A 20,911-nucleotide genomic window follows, 5' to 3' on the forward strand; every position below is an offset into this window, starting at 1 on the left:
ATCAGCCACCGGCTGCTGGCACGGCATGGCCACGCTCCGGCAGACGCCCCGCAGCGCTGGCCACTCACCCCTGCTACCCTCGCGTTTTGTTTCTCAATCATAATCCAATTAAAACAGGCAGCTGCAAAATAATCAATAGGCGAAATTCATTAGCTTTTCTCGGTGTGAAATAAATAGGAAAATGAAGCTCTCCTTGGTCTTAATTAGTTCTTATAAAAGTTGGCAGGCAAACAAAGACACTTGTACACTCCTTTATTTTCATAAGAGACTTGCCTGAAAGAAAAACCTCAGACATGTAATTTCCTTTTCTTCTTTTTTTTTTTTTTTTCCCCTGCCTAACTCTCTCTCAGTCAGAGCCTAACCCAGCAGCTCCTCTGAGGGCAGAAAGAAAGGTGGTTTGGCAGCGTGCTCGGGTGCGCCGCTGCCGTGCAGATCGGGGCAGGTCCTGGAGATCCTCCACGAGCTGTGTGCACGGCGATAGGCCGCAGCCGCCTCCCGCGCCGGCAATTCTCCTGCCGGAGCGGCCCCAGACGGGCGCTGTGGTTCCGCCATCATTACCGCTGGAGCAGTGCCATGCCACATCACCCAGCAGTACAAATTTGATCTGGATCGGGTGTGGGCACGCGATTACGTTTTTGTCAAATTAGCGCAGCACTCCGTGAGGATTTTTGGTTGCCTGTGTGCTTTCGCGCCGGCTGCGGAGGAAGACGCAGCGCCTGAGCCACCAGGGGTTAGGGCCATGTGGGCGAGCGAGGCCTGGCCTAGGAGTCACCCCGCTGGTGCCCAAGTTTTGTCTGAGCAAACTGAACAGGCAGAGAGCATTGTAGCTGGAGCAGCACTTGGCGTCACGCTCCCGTGGCACTGTAAATTTTCCAGCAGAAGCCCTGGAAATATCGGCCTATAGTGTAGCCGCAGGCTAGCTGGGAGGAGTACCCATTCTCACAACTCTTGTGATTTAATTAAACAGCACTTACTTGTGCTTCACACTTTTGTGGCATTCAGACCTGTATATCATTTTTACGGGGCGTTTTTGTGGTGACCTGGAGACACAATGCTGTCAAAAAGGTGTGAGGTCACCACTTCCATTGCATCAGCTCTAGCAACGATGCCAGCCATGCAATGAGTCAGACTAGCAAGCTGATTTAACTGAATACTAAAAGAGAAAAGATATATATATATATATGTATATATATATATATATATATATATATATATATATATTCAGTGCAAGTTTGGACCACTTCTTTGTTGGTAGCCAGTTAAGCCAACTGTAAGCATACAGCTTCATACTCTAAGCTTCAGCTCTGAGTATTTTCCAGATGAAAAATATTGTCATAATAAGGGGGAAAAAATCCCTAAGAACAGTTGTGATAGGTGGTTAACAATTAAACTACTAATTTCCTGAAATATTAGTCTGCTGAGTTACTAGGAAATATTTCCAGTTGTTCTTTTTCTACACTTACTATGCTGAGAACAGCATTCATATTTGTGTTTTTGCTTATTTACTTTATTGGTGAAATATTTATGCTAACTAAATTAATTTTTAGGAAACATTTACTTTCACCAAGAAAAGTGAAAAGGGAAAAAACATCCAAGACTTGATCTTCTCATCCCTTAGTCTGTAATTCCGCTAGTCCTGGGACTGCATGTTGCTTTAAATCTTGATTTTTAACTCAGCCACTCAACAGACATTCCTTTCTGGATACAGATAGGAGGATTTTAAGACAGTTACTCATCAGCACTTTAAAAAGAATTTACCTTTGTCAGCCATCAGTTAAGTGAGCATTTCCATGACAGGGTAATAAATCCTGCGTGTGGATTAATGAAGCTTCAAAAAGAGATGACTACTGACTGCCATCTCCCCCACTGCATTCCCTCCTCCTGGGAATTATTTACGTGAGGAGCCAGCGTGAAGGAATTGGGAGAGAATAGTTAGAAAACAGGTACCAGGAGAGAACCGAGGACTATGCTGGGGATTTCAGGAATGAGTTTGTGTAGACAAAAACTATGGGAGGTGTTGCAAGGGTGGCTGTTTAAGAGAATTGCGTGAAGCAGGAACAAGTGGAGAGAACAGTCGGGTGCTGAAGAAAGGTGGTGCCTGGTGGGGAGGACTGAAAGCAGCTGTGAATTCCTAAGGTGCAGGTACTGAGATGTGGTACTGCAGCTTCTGCATTTGATCCTGGTAAAATGATCTGAAAAGTAGGTCAAAGCACTCACTTACGCTCTTCAAGCTAATCTTCCTGATCCCTAGCTGTAGCTAAAATGTATTCATTTTCCTTGCTACCAAAACTGTGGGATTGTTAACTTACAATAAACAGTAGTAGAATAATGCCTTAATGTGCTATAGCAGCTTGCAAAGAAAATTAGAAACTCTTTCTAAGTAAGGCATTAGAAGACTCTCTTACTTCACTTTTACTTGAAGTTCCAGATAACTTATCTCTGAGTTGTCAAAGTTATATAAACTAGGGACATCCTATTCTTTGATTTTCAGAAAGAAATTTGACTTAACATCAGACATGGTATGATTCACATCTTAGCTGCTTGTGTCTTCTTTAGCAATAAACCACAAAAACTTTGTTCGTTATAGCTATCTCCATTTTAAATTAGGGAGGGTAGACAGAACTTTCTCCTAAACTTAAGATGAAAATAAAATTCCCAGCACTCCACTGAGTATCTTGTTGAAAAACTTAAGTATATTGCTATTACTTAAAACTTCATTTTTAAGCCTTTATTTCTAGGGGAAAAAAAGTGTTTATACGCATATCACTTCGGCAGTCCACCAAAACTTTCAACAGGTTTTACTTGCATGAGCTAGGAAGTTTCATCTCTGGATTACTTCTCTGTGTCAAACGGACCAGGTAAAGGCACGAGTAATGTGCATATGCAACAGACTGTTCATTTGAGGATTTCTTGAATTTGCTACTTTTTCAAATAGTGCAGTTGTTGAAAGATATTAAAACCCAAAATACATTTAAAGTGAGATATTCTATGTGAATAGTAACAGAAGGTCACAATATGTTCAGAGAATTCAAATATATGGATGTTCTCTTATGAATGCTTACTTCTTGAATAGATGGAGTTGCAGATGGTTTACCAGATGGAATACCTTACTTCCAATATAGATAGCTATATATATTTAAAAATGGATGTAATGCAATCATATTATTTAAATCAGTTCTGTTATTTCTTTTGAAGCTGTAATGACAGTAACTATTCAGTAACAAAGAAATGTGGTAAGAAGAATGTAACTTCTTGCTGTAGAGTTGTTGGGCTTGTCTAAGACCTTAAGAGGCTCATTCCTCAGAAAGGTGCTTAAAATGATTCTCTCTTTTTTAGGAGACTGAATATCTAACAGGTAACATGCAGAACAATTCAGGTAGGGCATATGAAACAGAACTGGCTGAAAAGAAATGACAAGAACATTTGGGGATGTAGCTGCCTCAGAAGTATTCTTCCCTTGTTAACAAAAATCAGTCCCCATGCCTGAGCCAGAGACCCAGCACATCTTGTCAGAAGCACCCTTTTCCACTTAGTCACTTCCCTTTTGATGAGATTGTTCAGTTGGGTGTTATTAAAGCTAATATCACCACAGCACAATATTCAAATATAGAATAAAAGGTACGTCCTGCCAAAAGAGTGAAAAAAATTGCACCTTATCACTGTATGCACCCCTTCTCAGGATACATGTTCTCTCATCTTACTAACCTACCATACTTGAAGTAAAGTAAAGTAAAGCATCTTTATGCTTCACTTGTTTTAGGTCTTTTTTTTTTTTTTTTTTTTTCAGACTGCCACCTGAGAAAAGTGATCTACTAGCAAGAGCTTTTGTTTCAGGCTCATCTTTGTTCTTTATCTTGTCACTTCTGGTCAGTTACCAATATAAATCCCAACATCCTTGCCAGTGTTCCACCTTTTAGGCAGAACAAGGCACAGAAATAAGTGATAAAAGTAATCACATTAGGAAACTTTTGGGGAAAGGAAGTACTTACATGTTTATATCAGGGGTGGAAAGAAAATGAGAAAATATGCTCAGTTTCACATGTTGTATAAAACAGTCAAAGTTAAAACAACCTGATTAAAAATCAAAAAGGCCAAGGGGAAGCGAGAAGTTTATGCTGATGCTATTTTACACAGCTGGAAAAAGCAACGTTCTCCATGTAAAGGAAAGTTTCATTTTCTTATCCCTATATCTTTCCCTTTATTCCACAAATTCCACTAAAAGTGAATGTATTTAAAACATTTTTTACCATTTGCATTGGCTTGCTGGCATTAAACTTTCTCAGTAAGTTTTCCCAGTAATTTTCCCCAGTTTTCATAGTACTTAATTTCATTAAGAGCAGTCATAATCTTGCCTGGTCTTTATCTGCATGAAAGTTCTCTAAAAACAATAAATGATAACCTAAAGGCCACCAAAAGAAAAATATGGGCAACCAACATTAAGCCATCCTTTTACTGCCATACAAGACTGTTCAGATTCAAAAGGAAAGTACGGTTAACGTTACTAACAGCAGCTATAAATCTAAGACAATTAATATAGAGATGTCTTCATCCACTATGAGCGTAAAGAAAGTGTGAAGAAAGGTTTGAGCTAATTTCAGTTGAAATAGTTTCAGTTACTTACTTACATTGATGGAGCCTTTTTCTGCCATTTTGCTGTCCGTAGTCTTTAGACTTTGTAGCCTTCTAGACTTTAAGTGCTTGGAATTCCCTTAATAGAGGGATATTTAGGAAAAAAAAAAAAAATCCTCCCAGCCAACATGGGGTAGGTCCTGCCTAACAAATTTGATTTCCTTTTATGATAAGATCACCCATCTAGTTGATCAAGAGAAACCAGCAGATGTGATCTTTTTGGACTTCGGCAAAGCTTTTGACACAGTTTCCCATAGGATCCTGCTGGACAAAATGTCCAGCATACAGATAAACAAAAACGTATGATGGGTGAGCAATTGGCTGATGGACAGGGCTCAAAGACTTGTGCTAAATGGGGCCACATCAGGCTGGCGGATTGTCACTACTGGGTTTCCTCAAGGCCCTATTTTAGGGCCAGTCCTCTTCAATGTTTTTATAAACAATTTGGATGTAGGACTAGAAAGTGTTTTGAGCAAATTTGCTGATGACACCAAACTTGGAGGAGTTGTAGACTTGGATGAGGGTGAAAAGGCATTGCAGAGAGATCTGGACAGATTGGAGAGCTGGGCGGTCACCAACCGCATGAAGATTAACAAGAGCAAGTGCCGGGTCCTGCACCTGGGATGGGGAAACCCTGGCTGTACATACAGACTGGGCGATGAGACGCTGGAGAGCAGCCCTGCAGAGAGGGCTTTTGGGGGTTGTGGTTGACAGCAAGTTGAATATGAGCCAGCAGTGTGCTATGGCAGCCAGGAGGGCCAACCATATCCTGAGGTGCATCAAGCACGGCATTGCTAGTTGGTCGAGGGAAGTGATTGTGCCGCTCTACTCTGCACTGGTGCGGCCTCACCTCGAGTACTGTGTGCAGTTCTGGGCACCACAGTACAAGAAGGACATTAAACTGTTGGAGAGTGTCCAGAGGAGGGCGATGAAGATGGTGAAGGGCCTAGAGGGGAAGTCGTATGAGGAGTAGCTGAGGTCACTGGACCTGTTCAGCCTGGAAAAGAGAAGGCTGAGGGGGCACCTCATTGTGGCCTACAACTTCCTCACGAGGGGGAGTGGAGAGGCAGGTGACCTATTCTCTGTAAACACCAGTGATAGGACCCATAAGAATGGTGTCAAGTGGAGGCAGGGGAGGGTCGGGTTGGACATCAGGAAGAGGTTCTTCACTGAGGGGGTGGTTGCACACTGGAACAGGCTCCCCAGGGACGTAGTCACTGCACCAAGCCTGCCTGAATTTAAGAAGCAATTGGACTGTGCACTTAGTCACATGATCTAAACTTTTGGGTAGACCGCTGTGATGCCAGGAGTTGGAATCAATGATCCTTATGGGTCCCTTCCAACTCGGTATATTCTATGATTATATGACATTCGAGACATTACCAAACAGTGACATAAAACAGGACATGGAACGTAATAAAATACAACCTGAATTCACAGAATCATTTAGGAAGGGACCTCTAGAGGCCATCTGGTCCAACTCCCTTTCTCAAGTGGCCACCCAGAGCTGGCTGCCCAGGACCGTGTCCAGGTCGCTTTTGAAGGTCTCCAGTGAGGAACACTCCCCAACCTCTCTGGGCAATTTGTGCCAGTGTTCTGTCACCCTCACAGTAAAGAAGTGCTTCCTGATGTTCAGAGGGAACCTCCTGTGTTCCAGTTTGTGCCTGTTGCTTCTTGTCCTGGCACTGGGCACAGCCTGGTAAAGAACCTGGCTCCAACCCCTTTGTACCCACCCCATCTCACCCCCCCTTCATGTATGTATAGACATTGATGATCTCCCCACTGAGCCTTCTCTCTAGGCTGAAGGCTCCCATCTCTCTCAACCTTTTCAGATAGGAGAGGTGCACCAGTCCCTTTGTAATCTTTGTGGCCCTTTGCTGGACTTTTTCCAGGAGCTCCATATGTTTCTTGTACTGGGGAGCCCAGAACTGGACACAGTACTCCAGGTGTGGCCTCACCAGTGCTGAAGTACAGGGGAAGGATCACTTCCCTTCACCTGCTGACTTTACTAAAGCAAGTCATCAAGTTAATTTATTTCACTCCCCAAATTCCTCTAAAATCAGAGATTTTCTTTCCCTGTCTCTGTTAGAAGAAAGAGTCAGAAGCTGTAGGTTCTTCATGGAGATTAGGAGTGGCCTATCTGACCACTTATATCTACTACGTGCTTTGATGTCAATATTATCAACACCAGATTCAGCAAACTGACAAAACAGTTCAGGTTTTAAAAATTGCCTTTCCTTGTCTTGGAAGCTAAAAATTCACACCATTGTTGAGCAATGGTGCCAGTCCTTTCATGCATGTATGTGTACCTACCAGTCTTTCAGCTCCAGGCTCTTAGCTTCTGAACTTGCTGTGAGCCAGGAAAAGGAGGGAGCAGTGGGTGGAAGGACTGGAGTGACTCAGAGTTCTTCAACCCCTAGCTCTGTGCAGCTGTAGGCTTCTGAAGCAACCCTGGACCTCCTGCTCAGTCTGGGCCATGTTTCAAATTTTTTATAGGCTGATATGCAGCTTTGCATTTCCAGACGTGTTATGATTTGTCTGTTTTGAAATGCATGCAGCATATAAATGAAATGAAAAATGTAAGTAAGACTTACTTAGATACAGGTCTTTTGGGACAAGGACTGTCTCAGTTTTTCATTGCCTGCCATAGTGGTGTCATGGTAGGCTATTAGATAACCAGGTGTTATGATACAAAAAGTAATAACGAATGAGAGAAGTGAATAGGTATTAAATGTTATGTTTTATTCTTCTAAATTATATAGCTGATCTGAAGAAAGAGTTACAGCAATTCATTAGAGTTTGAATTTTTTTAAAAAGGTTTAGAATGCATGTAGGATATGTACCTATGATCCACAAGGGGAAAAAAAATAGATTTGCAGATATAGTTTTCAATTCCTTCAAACAAAACAAGAATGCTTATGAGAAAAATGGCACAGGTTACAAAGCAATATTAACACACCAGAGGGAGCTGTATTCACGCAGAATAGCACATGAGAAAAGACTGCAGAATGGTGCTGGTTTCTTTTGATAATAGGATATATATAGGTACGGAGAATCTGGATAACCTCAAAGTGATTTTATTTTCTTCCTTTTATAATTTTTCCTTTCAATTTTGTCTTACCATTATAAAGTCTTTTTGTTCTGTTTTGTTTTGGAATAATGATTGTTATTTCAAAGTTTGAGATCAAGTATGATGATTGTAATCTTGTATTGTGTTCTTTCAACACAATAGGATTAGCTGTACCTACCCTGTTTTTAATGTCCTAGAAAATATATGCTATTTTTATTTCTCATAACCATGAAAAACATATTTCAGATTGAAATGTGCCTTTCTTTTTCCTTGTCCAAAGCTGAAATTTGAGGAATAGACACTCTTAGCAATTGAGAATGGGGCTTCGTGGTACAGCTAAGAACAAAAGAAACGTTAAAATCTCATGCTTCACATTAAAAATCATACTTTTTTTGATCAACTGTTTCATTGTTGCTTCTCTGTTCAAAAATAGTCTTTTCATATGTTCATAATTAATTATGCTTGTTTTTCAAAAATCTATTGATTGATAGTTTAAGTCTTCCAGTAGAATCCAAGCACAAACTCACTAACTGAATCTTGCCAAAGCAGACTTTACTGGGCTATAGGGCTCCATGAATCCACTTTCAGAATTTTAGTCTATACAAAATTGTACTGGGTGTCTGTGGAAAGGTTTTGGTAGTGGGTGGCTGCAGGGAGGCCCCTCTGGGAGCAGAACTCTGCAATGGACCTGCCACAGGACACAGCCCATTAGCCAAGATGGTAGCACATGTGGGAAAACATATTTAAGAAAGAAGAAAATGCTGCAAGGCAGGGAGGACTGAGGAAAAAAAAAATGTGAAAAACATCCCTGCAACCACCAAGTTCAGAGAAGGAGGTGGAGGTGGTACTATATACCTGCAGGTCAGGTATTGCAGGTATTGCCCTGCAGCCTATGGTGGACACCACAGTGGTATTTACAATGCCCAGGTAGGCATCCAGACGGGCCTTAAATATCTTCAGAGAAGCAGACTCCACAACCTCAACTCTGCTTTAGTATAAAATATTGCAAGAACTCAGGTGACCTGAAGGGTCTTCAGTTAATTTTGTTCTGAAAGAGACTACATAATAAACTGAATAAACTAGTTTCAGAAGTGAAATTTAGGGCAAAACTGTTGTATTGTTAAACAAATTTAATATATTTGCATCAGGAAAAAAAAAAAAAAAAAAAGACAAATTCAAGACCACATCAAGAGTAAAGAGAACAGCTAAATAAATATATGGGCATGTTATATTTTTGGTCTCAGATATATCAGCCTGTAGGTTCATGAATGTTTTATTTATTCTTTCATAGTCTTCCTGAGAGAGAACCAATTGGATACTGAGCAAACAAACAAAAAGAGTAATCAGACTCCACTGACCTGTTTAACCCTGCGTGTGAAGGATGAAAAGCAGCAGCCGTTTTAAGTGGAACAGGGCTTCTGGTGGCACTTCTTTCTCTTTGGATTGCATTGGCATAAAGATATCAAAATAGTGAATTGATAATGTTGTGATTTTCCACATGCCATACTGTTCCGTCACTTTTGGAAGCAGGTATGTTACTTGAATCACCTTGCCTTATTTTTCAGCACAAATCCAAATGAATTATGGGTGCGGTAGAAAAAAAGTCATGTTATTAGGATCCCTGCGTAAGACAGTTAGTCCTGGATGGTATAAGATTTGCATAGAAAAAGTTGAAGTTAGCTGGGCTTCCATCCTCTTAGGATGTGGAATTATCAGAATTTTAATATATCTTATTTTCATTCAAGGAAATAAACAAGGTGCTCCTGTCTGTGTTCTACTGGAACAAAAATACATAGCTTGAAAATAGGATTCTAAAATAATTTTAGTCATCAGAAATGTAGTACTAAAATTGTAACTGCTTTATCTTCCTTAATTCAGAGACCATATTTTTTTCTAGAAAAGTGTCATCTCCTTCTTCTTTTAGTATTTTATAGGACTGCTTTAAATAAGTAAGCAATAACTTTGAGTAACTAGACCTTCAAGGGGATTAATCACAAAAAGACTGAGTAGGCTAGTGAGTTTAAATTTCCGTAGCTGACTGGTTATTAAAATTACTTTATGAGAAAGTAAAAATTACATGACTTTTTTGTTCTTTGGAATAAAATTCATCATAACTTTGACTTTGTTTTATGCTTTGGGGTTGCCATGTAGCTAATCATCATTATGTAAGGGAATTTTAAAATAATCCTGTATAGCTGTGGCTTCACATGGTTACCTAGCATTATCTTGTGCATTATCAGGCTTAATGTGCCTTGTACAGTTCCAGTGTGATCAGGATAGATCTCAAGATTATGTTAAATATATTTTGGGCATGCCTTTATTAAAAATTGTACCTATAAGCTTGAGCATAATTTCATTCTCAATCATGAATTTAAAAACAAAAGTTCAGTCCATTATTTGATAGTTTGTGTATGACACTTAAAAGTAGAAAATATTTTTTTCTTCAGCTGATCTTGAGTTTCTAAATTGTGTGTTAGCTTATAAGAAAAAGAAAACATCGAAGTAAATATGAATAAATTTAAGTTGCTCAGTAAATCGCTTACTCGTTACCTGAATTACTCAGTTTATTATATGTCTGTGTGCACTTACGTGGTATTTGATTTCCTTTTCAGTACTGAACATAGCTAAAGAGCTTAAAAGTGTTACACGGCTGTTTCTGAACCAAAATGTGGCCTAGTAAATAATATATAAATAACATCAAGATAGTGTTTCTAGCTCAGCAGTGAGAAGGGTGAAAGAGCAGAGTGGGTAGTCTTACCTCATAAAGCAGGTTCTTAGAAATTATTCTTATGACTGGGGTTACAACTTATTTTTAGGCTTTTTCTGTAATCACTTGTCAACATTTAGAGAAAGGTGCAACATTCAAATAAATTAAGAGGTTGTGGTGAGAGTTTTTTTGTAGCAAGTCTGCCATCAAAGAGCTGCACCTTTCTCTTTATGAATTTTAGGTATCTATACTGGGTGTTTTAGATTACAGTGTATATGAGTTTCTTCATGTCATTACCTAGCATTATCAAGGTTTGCTTTAAAATGTTTGGGACTTCAAATTTAGAAGTATGAACTATGAACAATGAGTAGGTAGTAGAGCCATTCAGTTGTGAATAGCTTGTTTTCTTTACCTCTGAGATACATGAAGGAATGAATGATAGATCTAAGGGAACTAAATCTTTAACCTGTGTTTAGCCTTTACTTACATTATAAAGTAACGTCACAATGGTAAATATATCAGCAGCTCATGAACTGTCTGAATTATTGTACTATAAACCACACTCCAAATGCTGATGGATATAAGTATTTTCTATACATAAGATTACAATAAATAATACACCATACTCTGTAAAACAGAGGTCATTCTCCCACTTGCCTAGATCCAGATTAATTCCATCTATCTTTAGGCACATGATTTGGGATTGCAGCCATCCTAAGCACCCTGCAGGAGTAATAGGGAGAAAGTGCTTGGTAAATTGTCCTCCAAGCATGTATCTCTGTCTGTTGACTGTACAGGGAGCCTTGCTTGACTAAGCTTCAAATTTAATCACTCAAATTAGGCACCTATAATTGGTTAGACTGAATCTGACTTTAAGAAAAATAAATACAAATAAAATTAGGTGGAAATACTACATGCAGACATTAGTGCTGTGGAAAATTTAGCCACTGAATTCAGTGTGAAAAATACCAAATCTTTATTATGAGCAGTGATATATATAGTGCAAGAGCTTCTCTTCTTGTTTTTGTTGTTGTTGTTGTTGTTGTTTTTGCTTTTCCACTTTTTAACACCCCTTTAAAATCTCTTAAGGAATGGAGAGCAATTTAAAGGAGATTTTATTTTGGTTTTACTTTCATGTAAATCATGCAAGTAATTTTAACCTCTACTAAGAAATATTATCCATATATACATGTAGCCTGTACTATTTTAAATTCTGTTCTACATTAGCAGCTTTGGTAATGCACTGCTAACATGGCTGAACAAAGGCAACGTGCTTTGTCAACATCAGGGGAAGCATTATATGGAATCCTGGCCCTACAGAAGGGAGCAACACATGACGAGATTAAGAAGTCCTACAGGTATGTAAGATGTGATTTGCAATGTGTCTAAATCACAGGCAACTTTTTAAAAATCTTATCACAATAGATAGTTACAGATCCATAGTGTTGTGCAAAGACACTGTATGAATTCTCCACAGAGCTTGTGCTGTATACAGCAGCCAGCATGTATGGTTCAAGAAGCAACCCTCTGTAGAACATACAAAACTATGACACTGAAGGTGTTTGCTAACATTGCTATATTCACCACCTTGCAGTGGCAAAACATATTTATTCTTAAGATTGCTCCTTATTTCTTTTTGCTTATTTTACTCTCTTTCTGATTTTTTTCTTCACAATTCTTTAACAATTTTCTTCATAAATTCTTTCTGATTTTTCTTGTGTTTCCTTGTAGTTGGTTGGTTGGTTGGTTGGTGTTGTGGTTTTTTGTTTTTTTTTGGTTTTTGGTGTTTAATTTAGCTTCTGCCTTTGTGAGATTCAGTGCTCTGCCATCCTTCAAAATACTAAAATAGTCAGAAGTTGATATATTGATATTATGTCATCATTAAGTTGAACCTGAAGTTACCAACCAGTTAAATCAATGGTGAACAGAGGAGTTTGCATCTGAGTCATTGTCTCAAACTGCAAAACCAGAAATTATCCCCATAGAAAAAATGCTTAAAAAAAAAGTTAACATACTTACTCCTCAGTATTGTATTTTTATACAAGTGTTTACCACAGATGAGTTTAATTTAGTGAAGCAACACAAAATATTCTGACAGTAGGTACTTAATACCAGCATAACTATTTACTTTTTTTTTCCTGTTGCCACAACTCTTAGCAAAAATTGTTTATGGGCCTGGCATCCACACAATAGTAAAACCTTTTGAGTAAGGAATTTGTTATTACAATTTCTTTTTGGTCTGTGAGACTGAAAAGATTCAGATATGATTCTGATGATTGTGTGAATCCATTAATTTAATCCCACAAATAATTAATCTAAAATATTTTAATTCAGCCAAACAAGAGGTCAGAGTGTTATGATAAAGAATGCAGACCACACTTGCAAAGTGCAGTCTTAGAATACTGCATCCAGTTTCTGTGTTAACATCTTTTACTGATATTAAAAATTATAGCCTATGCACAAAGGGGATGATTCAAGGATAAGAGTGAGAGACAGGACTTCAATTAGTTTGTCTTATCATAAAATAAATAAAAACAGATTATTTGATTACAATGTGGAATGTCCTTTAAATGGAATAATGTTAGGTGCGAGAGGGGTCTTCGGTTTATGAAGAGAGGCATAACCAAAACCAGTGGATGGACTCTAAAATCAATTCAAGCTTAAAATAAGGTAGTTGGTTCTAATGGTGAGTGTAATAAACAGTTGAAACATACTGGCAAAGGAATTGGCAGATTCTCTTTTGAAAAAGAAGGTAGGAAGACTTTAAACAAGTTTTACTCAAACACAACTTATCAACATTATAACATGCAACAAGACCTAGAAGTAAGGCTAGAAGACTTTATTGGTCTTTTTGCTCTTAAATCTGTACTGCTGCTATTAAAAAGAGAAAGAACATTAAATGTCATGAGTGAAATAGGTGTTCTTGACAGCAAAACATGCCAGGCATGTATTTACAGGTTTAATAGTATAGTAAAACTTTTATTACAGCATCATTATGGACACTGTTGGTTGCCCTGTATTAGCACTTTCTCTTCAACACACCTTGCTATCAAATGTAAAAATATATTTGAACTGAAAGAAATGTTAGGAAATAAATCTATTCATATACTGTTTGGCTTGATTTTTGTTGGGACTCTGTGTTTTTGAACAAATTGCATCTCTCCCTCTTTCTGATCCCAAAAGGCATATGATCAGTGGAGGCAGTAGCAGTAATGAACGGTCAAACTATTAACACAACAGAAACAAAACTATTGATATTGCACAGTTCTGTCTTGCATAACTACAGCACTAGAGGATAAATTTACTACAGTATCACATTCACTCATGACTTGCACCTTCTGTGTCCCTGTAGTATAGCCTGGCTGCGGAAACCATCTTCTGTATCAAAACTCATGTTTTCTTGTTGCTTTTACATTTAAGTTTCTGGAAAGGAAGCTTTCTTTAGTCCCCAAAGGAGAGAGTTGTCATGGAAGAATGTAAAATGAAATTAACTTTATTTAATGCTGAACATGAATACAGATGATTTACACAACAATCTATGGTAAAACTGACAGTGGTGCTTTATCCATCTTTATTAGTAATTATAGTAAAAAAAAGACTGCTTCTAACTAAAGTGGAAATGTCAAAGGGATTCACTTTTAATGGAATAGCTGTAAATATTTGCAAGATAAAATGATGAGTCAGTCTCATAGATTTGCTTTAATTATCATTTAATTTATGCTAATCCACAAATCTGCTGCTGAACGGGTAATCTTTAGTACAAGGTATAAAACCAGCAATACCTGATTCTGAGTTCCATGCCATTATTAATTAAGTCAGTATTAATCATACTACCACAGCCCAGGGCAAAATTTACTTTTTAATAAACATGACAGAGGTACCTCTCTGTGTTTTTATTTGGAGTTTGGCACAATCAAATTTTCAAGGAGATAGAGCTAACAGGCTTTTAATCAGCAGAATTTCAAAGGAGATCTGTTTACCTTCAATTCCCTACAAAAATACTCCTTAGAACAATTTTTGCCATAATAACTTAAACTGCATATTGACTTCTGCTTTCCAGACTGACAGTGAAGTAGCATGCAGAGAGAGAGCATATTTCCTGTCTTCCTCAGGAGTTTGAAAACACACATTTTGGATAGACAAAAATTATAAGTACCTCACAAATTTTCCTTCAATGAATGGAGACAATACCTGTATGAGACTACACATTAGAAACAGAATTTTGTTAAAATGATAAAAACCTACAGAACGTAATCTTTAAGGGGGATATCTACATACTAACTTCCAAAGTAAGAAAAATTCTAAATAAAGTAAACAAACTGATCTCTTATACTGACTCTCCTCCCAAAAAAATACATCTCATTGAAACCATCATAGTACAGGGTATATAAAGAAAAATGCAAAACATCTAAAAATATTTAAATAAATATATAAAAAATGCCTTCCTGGCATATCAACCCATGAATGCTGAGGCCTGTACTACTCCTCATTAAATTACGTATAATATAGTATTATTAAACAATCACCCAAAAGACAGAAGATAACAAAAACATCTAAACTCCAGGTTCTAACTGATCAATTCATTAAGGACCACAATCCTGGTAGTAGCCTTTTACTCACCTGGCTGTATTTTCTCAACCACATACTGAACAAAGAGACCAAATTCAAGGTCACACACAAATAGATGAATAAAATTTCATTCAAGGCTACAAATTACGTTCCCTTCAGTGAAAAACCGTGCTGCCCTGCATCTACTATTCAGCGTGCAGCACTTGCTCAACGTCTTCCTCGCACACTGAGGCCTACACGAGGTCGTGCTTCTCTTGATGCCGTCGATCGCGGGCCCATTAGTGGCGCAGGAGAATCCCTTCCCTCCTGCTCCAGCCCGTGCTGCCCTTGGCCTGCAGGCTGACTGACTGGATGCCGTCCTCGTCCGTCCGCAGCAGCCCAGACGCTGCGCAGGTTCTCCAGAGCCCCCCAGTACGGACGACACGCGTCCCCACTGCCGCAGGCCTGATGAGCAGGCAAGGGGACGGAAAAGCATTGGAGAATGCGGGCATCGATCCCGCTGCCTCTCACATGCTAAGCGAGCGCTCTACCACTTGAGCTAATTCCCCAGCCCACGGCCGGCCCCTGAGCAGCCGCCTGCTCGCAGTCAGCCAGCCCGTGGCCTGGACAAGAGCCAAAAGGGCACTCCTTCGAGCCGGAGTTGAACCAGCGACCTAAGGATGGCCGTGCATGGGAGCCTACAGTCCTCCGCTCTACCAGCTGAGCTATCGAAGGAATCACAGACACCTGCCCGGCAACACGCCCTTCACACGCCCCTCACACACCTCTCCCGCCTCCACAACTAAGCAGCACCACTCTGCTACAACTCCTCCTCCATACACACTACCCTACAACACCAACACACCTCTACGCACGCCTCAGGCGCTTGCCTCACTACAGGCACGGACACAGAAACACAGAAACACACAAACCCTTTCCTTGCCCTCTCCTCACACACACACACAAACACAATGCTACCGCCTCAAAACACTCGCCGGAACCTTCTGCCCTCCTCTCACTTCACCTCCCATCAACACGCTCACAAAACAACACCCATCACCCATCTGCTCACTAACCTCCGCCACACTTCCGCAACACCCCAAACAACCCCTCACGGCTTCGCCTTGCGCACAAGGGCAACACACACTCTGTCCTCAGCATGCGCAGAGTGCAACCGCTACCTCCAACAGCTCCCACCTTCGGCCGGTAATACCGCCTGTGGCAGGGCTTTAGCACCTCCGCCTCACGACCACTCACGCAGGCGGACCGCACAGAGCCCCTGCCCACCCTCACCCGCTGTCTGACTCTCCTCAGTGCAAAAGCCACTTTCCCACATTCACGCTGGGACACCCCTCCTGCTTCAACAGGGCTTCCTTCTTCCGCGCTCTTCTGCTAATGGCCGGACAAAAAGGACGAGCCCTACTGCATCGACAACGACCCAAGAAGCGACGCCGAGAAAGGGGGCTGCTTTCCTCCCCACAAAGCCCACTCTTCTCCAGGCACTGGATAGGACCCCGTTCATCGAAGCGTCCTTGGCGAGCACGTGTTCCCAAGTCACGCAGTCCCGACGGTGGCCTTCTTCTCAGCCTGCAGCACTTGCTCAGCGTCTTCCTCGCACACTGAGGCCTACACGAGGTCGTGCTTCTCTTGATGCCGTCGATCGCGTGCCCATTAGTGGCGCAGGAGAATCCCTTCCCTCCTGCTCCAGCCCGTGCTGCCCTTGGCCTGCAGGCTGACTGACTGGATGCCGTCCTCGTCCGTCCGCAGCAGCCCAGACGCTGCGCAGGTTCTCCAGAGCCCCCCAGTACGGACGACACGCGTCCCCACTGCCGCAGGCCTGATGAGCAGGCAAGGGGACGGAAAAGCATTGGAGAATGCGGGCATCGATCCCGCTGCCTCTCACATGCTAAGCGAGCGCTCTACCACTTGAGCTAATTCCCCAGCCCACGGCCGGCCCCTGAGCAGCCGCCTGCTCGCAGTCAGCCAGCCCGTGGCCTGGACAAGAGCCAAAAGGGCACTCCTTCGAGCCGGAGTTGAACCAGCGACCTAAGGATGGCCGTGCATGGGAGCCTACAGTCCTCCGCTCTACCAGCTGAGCTATCGAAGGAATCACAGACACCTGCCCGGCAACACGCCCTTCACACGCCCCTCACACACCTCTCCCGCCTCCACAACTAAGCAGCACCACTCTGCTACAACTCCTCCTCCATACACACTACCCTACAACACCAACACACCTCTACGCACGCCTCAGGCGCTTGCCTCACTACAGGCACGGACACAGAAACACAGAAACACACAAACCCTTTCCTTGCCCTCTCCTCACACACACACACAAACACAATGCTACCGCCTCAAAACACTCGCCGGAACCTTCTGCCCTCCTCTCACTTCACCTCCCATCAACACGCTCACAAAACAACACCCATCACCCATCTGCTCACTAACCTCCGCCACACTTCCGCAACACCCCAAACAACCCCTCACGGCTTCGCCTTGCGCACAAGGGCAACACACACTCTGTCCTCAGCATGCGCAGAGTGCAACCGCTACCTCCAACAGCTCCCACCTTCGGCCGGTAATACCGCCTGTGGCAGGGCTTTAGCACCTCCGCCTCACGACCACTCACGCAGGCGGACCGCACAGAGCCCCTGCCCACCCTCACCCGCTGTCTGACTCTCCTCAGTGCAAAAGCCACTTTCCCACATTCACGCTGGGACACCCCTCCTGCTTCAACAGGGCTTCCTTCTTCCGCGCTCTTCTGCTAATGGCCGGACAAAAAGGACGAGCCCTACTGCATCGACAACGACCCAAGAAGCGACGCCGAGAAAGGGGGCTGCTTTCCTCCCCACAAAGCCCACTCTTCTCCAGGCACTGGATAGGACCCCGTTCATCGAAGCGTCCTTGGCGAGCACGTGTTCCCAAGTCACGCAGTCCCGACGGTGGCCTTCTTCTCAGCCTGCAGCACTTGCTCAGCGTCTTCCTCGCACACTGAGGCCTACACGAGGTCGTGCTTCTCTTGATGCCGTCGATCGCGTGCCCATTAGTGGCGCAGGAGAATCCCTTCCCTCCTGCTCCAGCCCGTGCTGCCCTTGGCCTGCAGGCTGACTGACTGGATGCCGTCCTCGTCCGTCCGCAGCAGCCCAGACGCTGCGCAGGTTCTCCAGAGCCCCCCAGTACGGACGACACGCGTCCCCACTGCCGCAGGCCTGATGAGCAGGCAAGGGGACGGAAAAGCATTGGAGAATGCGGGCATCGATCCCGCTGCCTCTCACATGCTAAGCGAGCGCTCTACCACTTGAGCTAATTCCCCAGCCCACGGCCGGCCCCTGAGCAGCCGCCTGCTCGCAGTCAGCCAGCCCGTGGCCTGGACAAGAGCCAAAAGGGCACTCCTTCGAGCCGGAGTTGAACCAGCGACCTAAGGATGGCCGTGCATGGGAGCCTACAGTCCTCCGCTCTACCAGCTGAGCTATCGAAGGAATCACAGACACCTGCCCGGCAACACGCCCTTCACACGCCCCTCACACACCTCTCCCGCCTCCACAACTAAGCAGCACCACTCTGCTACAACTCCTCCTCCATACACACTACCCTACAACACCAACACACCTCTACGCACGCCTCAGGCGCTTGCCTCACTACAGGCACGGACACAGAAACACAGAAACACACAAACCCTTTCCTTGCCCTCTCCTCACACACACACACAAACACAATGCTACCGCCTCAAAACACTCGCCGGAACCTTCTGCCCTCCTCTCACTTCACCTCCCATCAACACGCTCACAAAACAACACCCATCACCCATCTGCTCACTAACCTCCGCCACACTTCCGCAACACCCCAAACAACCCCTCACGGCTTCGCCTTGCGCACAAGGGCAACACACACTCTGTCCTCAGCATGCGCAGAGTGCAACCGCTACCTCCAACAGCTCCCACCTTCGGCCGGTAATACCGCCTGTGGCAGGGCTTTAGCACCTCCGCCTCACGACCACTCACGCAGGCGGACCGCACAGAGCCCCTGCCCACCCTCACCCGCTGTCTGACTCTCCTCAGTGCAAAAGCCACTTTCCCACATTCACGCTGGGACACCCCTCCTGCTTCAACAGGGCTTCCTTCTTCCGCGCTCTTCTGCTAATGGCCGGACAAAAAGGACGAGCCCTACTGCATCGACAACGACCCAAGAAGCGACGCCGAGAAAGGGGGCTGCTTTCCTCCCCACAAAGCCCACTCTTCTCCAGGCACTGGATAGGCCCCCGTTCATCGAAGCGTCCTTGGCGAGCACGTGTTCCCAAGTCACGCAGTCCCGACGGTGGCCTTCTTCTCAGCCTGCAGCACTTGCTCAACGTCTTCCTCGCACACTGAGGCCTACACGAGGTCGTGCTTCTCTTGATGCCGTCGATCGCGTGCCCATTAGTGGCGCAGGAGAATCCCTTCCCTCCTGCTCCAGCCCGTGCTGCCCTTGGCCTGCAGGCTGACTGACTGGATGCCGTCCTCGTCCGTCCGCAGCAGCCCAGACGCTGCGCAGGTTCTCCAGAGCCCCCCAGTACGGACGACACGCGTCCCCACTGCCGCAGGCCTGATGAGCAGGCAAGGGGACGGAAAAGCATTGGAGAATGCGGGCATCGATCCCGCTGCCTCTCACATGCTAAGCGAGCGCTCTACCACTTGAGCTAATTCCCCAGCCCACGGCCGGCCCCTGAGCAGCCGCCTGCTCGCAGTCAGCCAGCCCGTGGCCTGGACAAGAGCCAAAAGGGCACTCCTTCGAGCCGGAGTTGAACCAGCGACCTAAGGATGGCCGTGCATGGGAGCCTACAGTCCTCCGCTCTACCAGCTGAGCTATCGAAGGAATCACAGACACCTGCCCGGCAACACGCCCTTCACACGCCCCTCACACACCTCTCCCGCCTCCACAACTAAGCAGCACCACTCTGCTACAACTCCTCCTCCATACACACTACCCTACAACACCAACACACCTCTACGCACGCCTCAGGCGCTTGCCTCACTACAGGCACGGACACAGAAACACAGAAACACACAAACCCTTTCCTTGCCCTCTCCTCACACACACACACAAACACAATGCTACCGCCTCAAAACACTCGCCGGAACCTTCTGCCCTCCTCTCACTTCACCTCCCATCAACACGCTCACAAAACAACACCCATCACCCATCTGCTCACTAACCTCCGCCACACTTCCGCAACACCCCAAACAACCCCTCACGGCTTCGCCTTGCGCACAAGGGCAACACACACTCTGTCCTCAGCATGCGCAGAGTGCAACCGCTACCTCCAACAGCTCCCACCTTCGGCCGGTAATACCGCCTGTGGCAGGGCTTTAGCACCTCCGCCTCACGACCACTCACGCAGGCGGACCGCACAGAGCCCCTGCCCACCCTCACCCGCTGTCTGACTCTCCTCAGTGCAAAAGCCACTTTCCCACATTCACGCTGGGACACCCCTCCTGCTTCAACAGGGCTTCCTTCTTCCGCGCTCTTCTGCTAATGGCCGGACAAAAAGGACGAGCCCTACTGCATCGACAACGACCCAAGAAGCGACGCCGAGAAAGGGGGCTGCTTTCCTCCCCACAAAGCCCACTCTTCTCCAGGCACTGGATAGGCCCCCGTTCATCGAAGCGTCCTTGGCGAGCACGTGTTCCCAAGTCACGCAGTCCCGACGGTGGCCTTCTTCTCAGCCTGCAGCACTTGCTCAGCGTCTTCCTCGCACACTGAGGCCTACACGAGGTCGTGCTTCTCTTGATGCCGTCGATCGCGTGCCCATTAGTGGCGCAGGAGAATCCCTTCCCTCCTGCTCCAGCCCGTGCTGCCCTTGGCCTGCAGGCTGACTGACTGGATGCCGTCCTCGTCCGTCCGCAGCAGCCCAGACGCTGCGCAGGTTCTCCAGAGCCCCCCAGTACGGACGACACGCGTCCCCACTGCCGCAGGCCTGA

The 20,911-nt window shown here is 44.3% G+C and overlaps 1 protein-coding gene across 1 annotated transcript in view; it reads left to right on the forward strand.

Moving 5' to 3' along the window:
• Nucleotides 1-11,657: 11,657 nt before the first annotated feature.
• The window catches only part of DNAJC5B (DnaJ heat shock protein family (Hsp40) member C5 beta), a gene marked incomplete at both ends in the record, with an annotated part of 46,165 nt that continues 36,911 nt past the window's right edge, over nucleotides 11,658-20,911 (forward strand). Inside the window, one exon of the mRNA XM_084281456.1 lies at nucleotides 11,658-11,764. Coding sequence (XP_084137582.1) covers nucleotides 11,658-11,764 — 107 coding nt within the window. The remainder of the gene's footprint in view (nucleotides 11,765-20,911) is intronic.

Source organism: Netta rufina (assembly GCF_964035555.1).
Source record: "Netta rufina genome assembly, chromosome: 2".
Classification (NCBI taxonomy): Eukaryota; Metazoa; Chordata; class Aves; order Anseriformes; family Anatidae; genus Netta; species Netta rufina.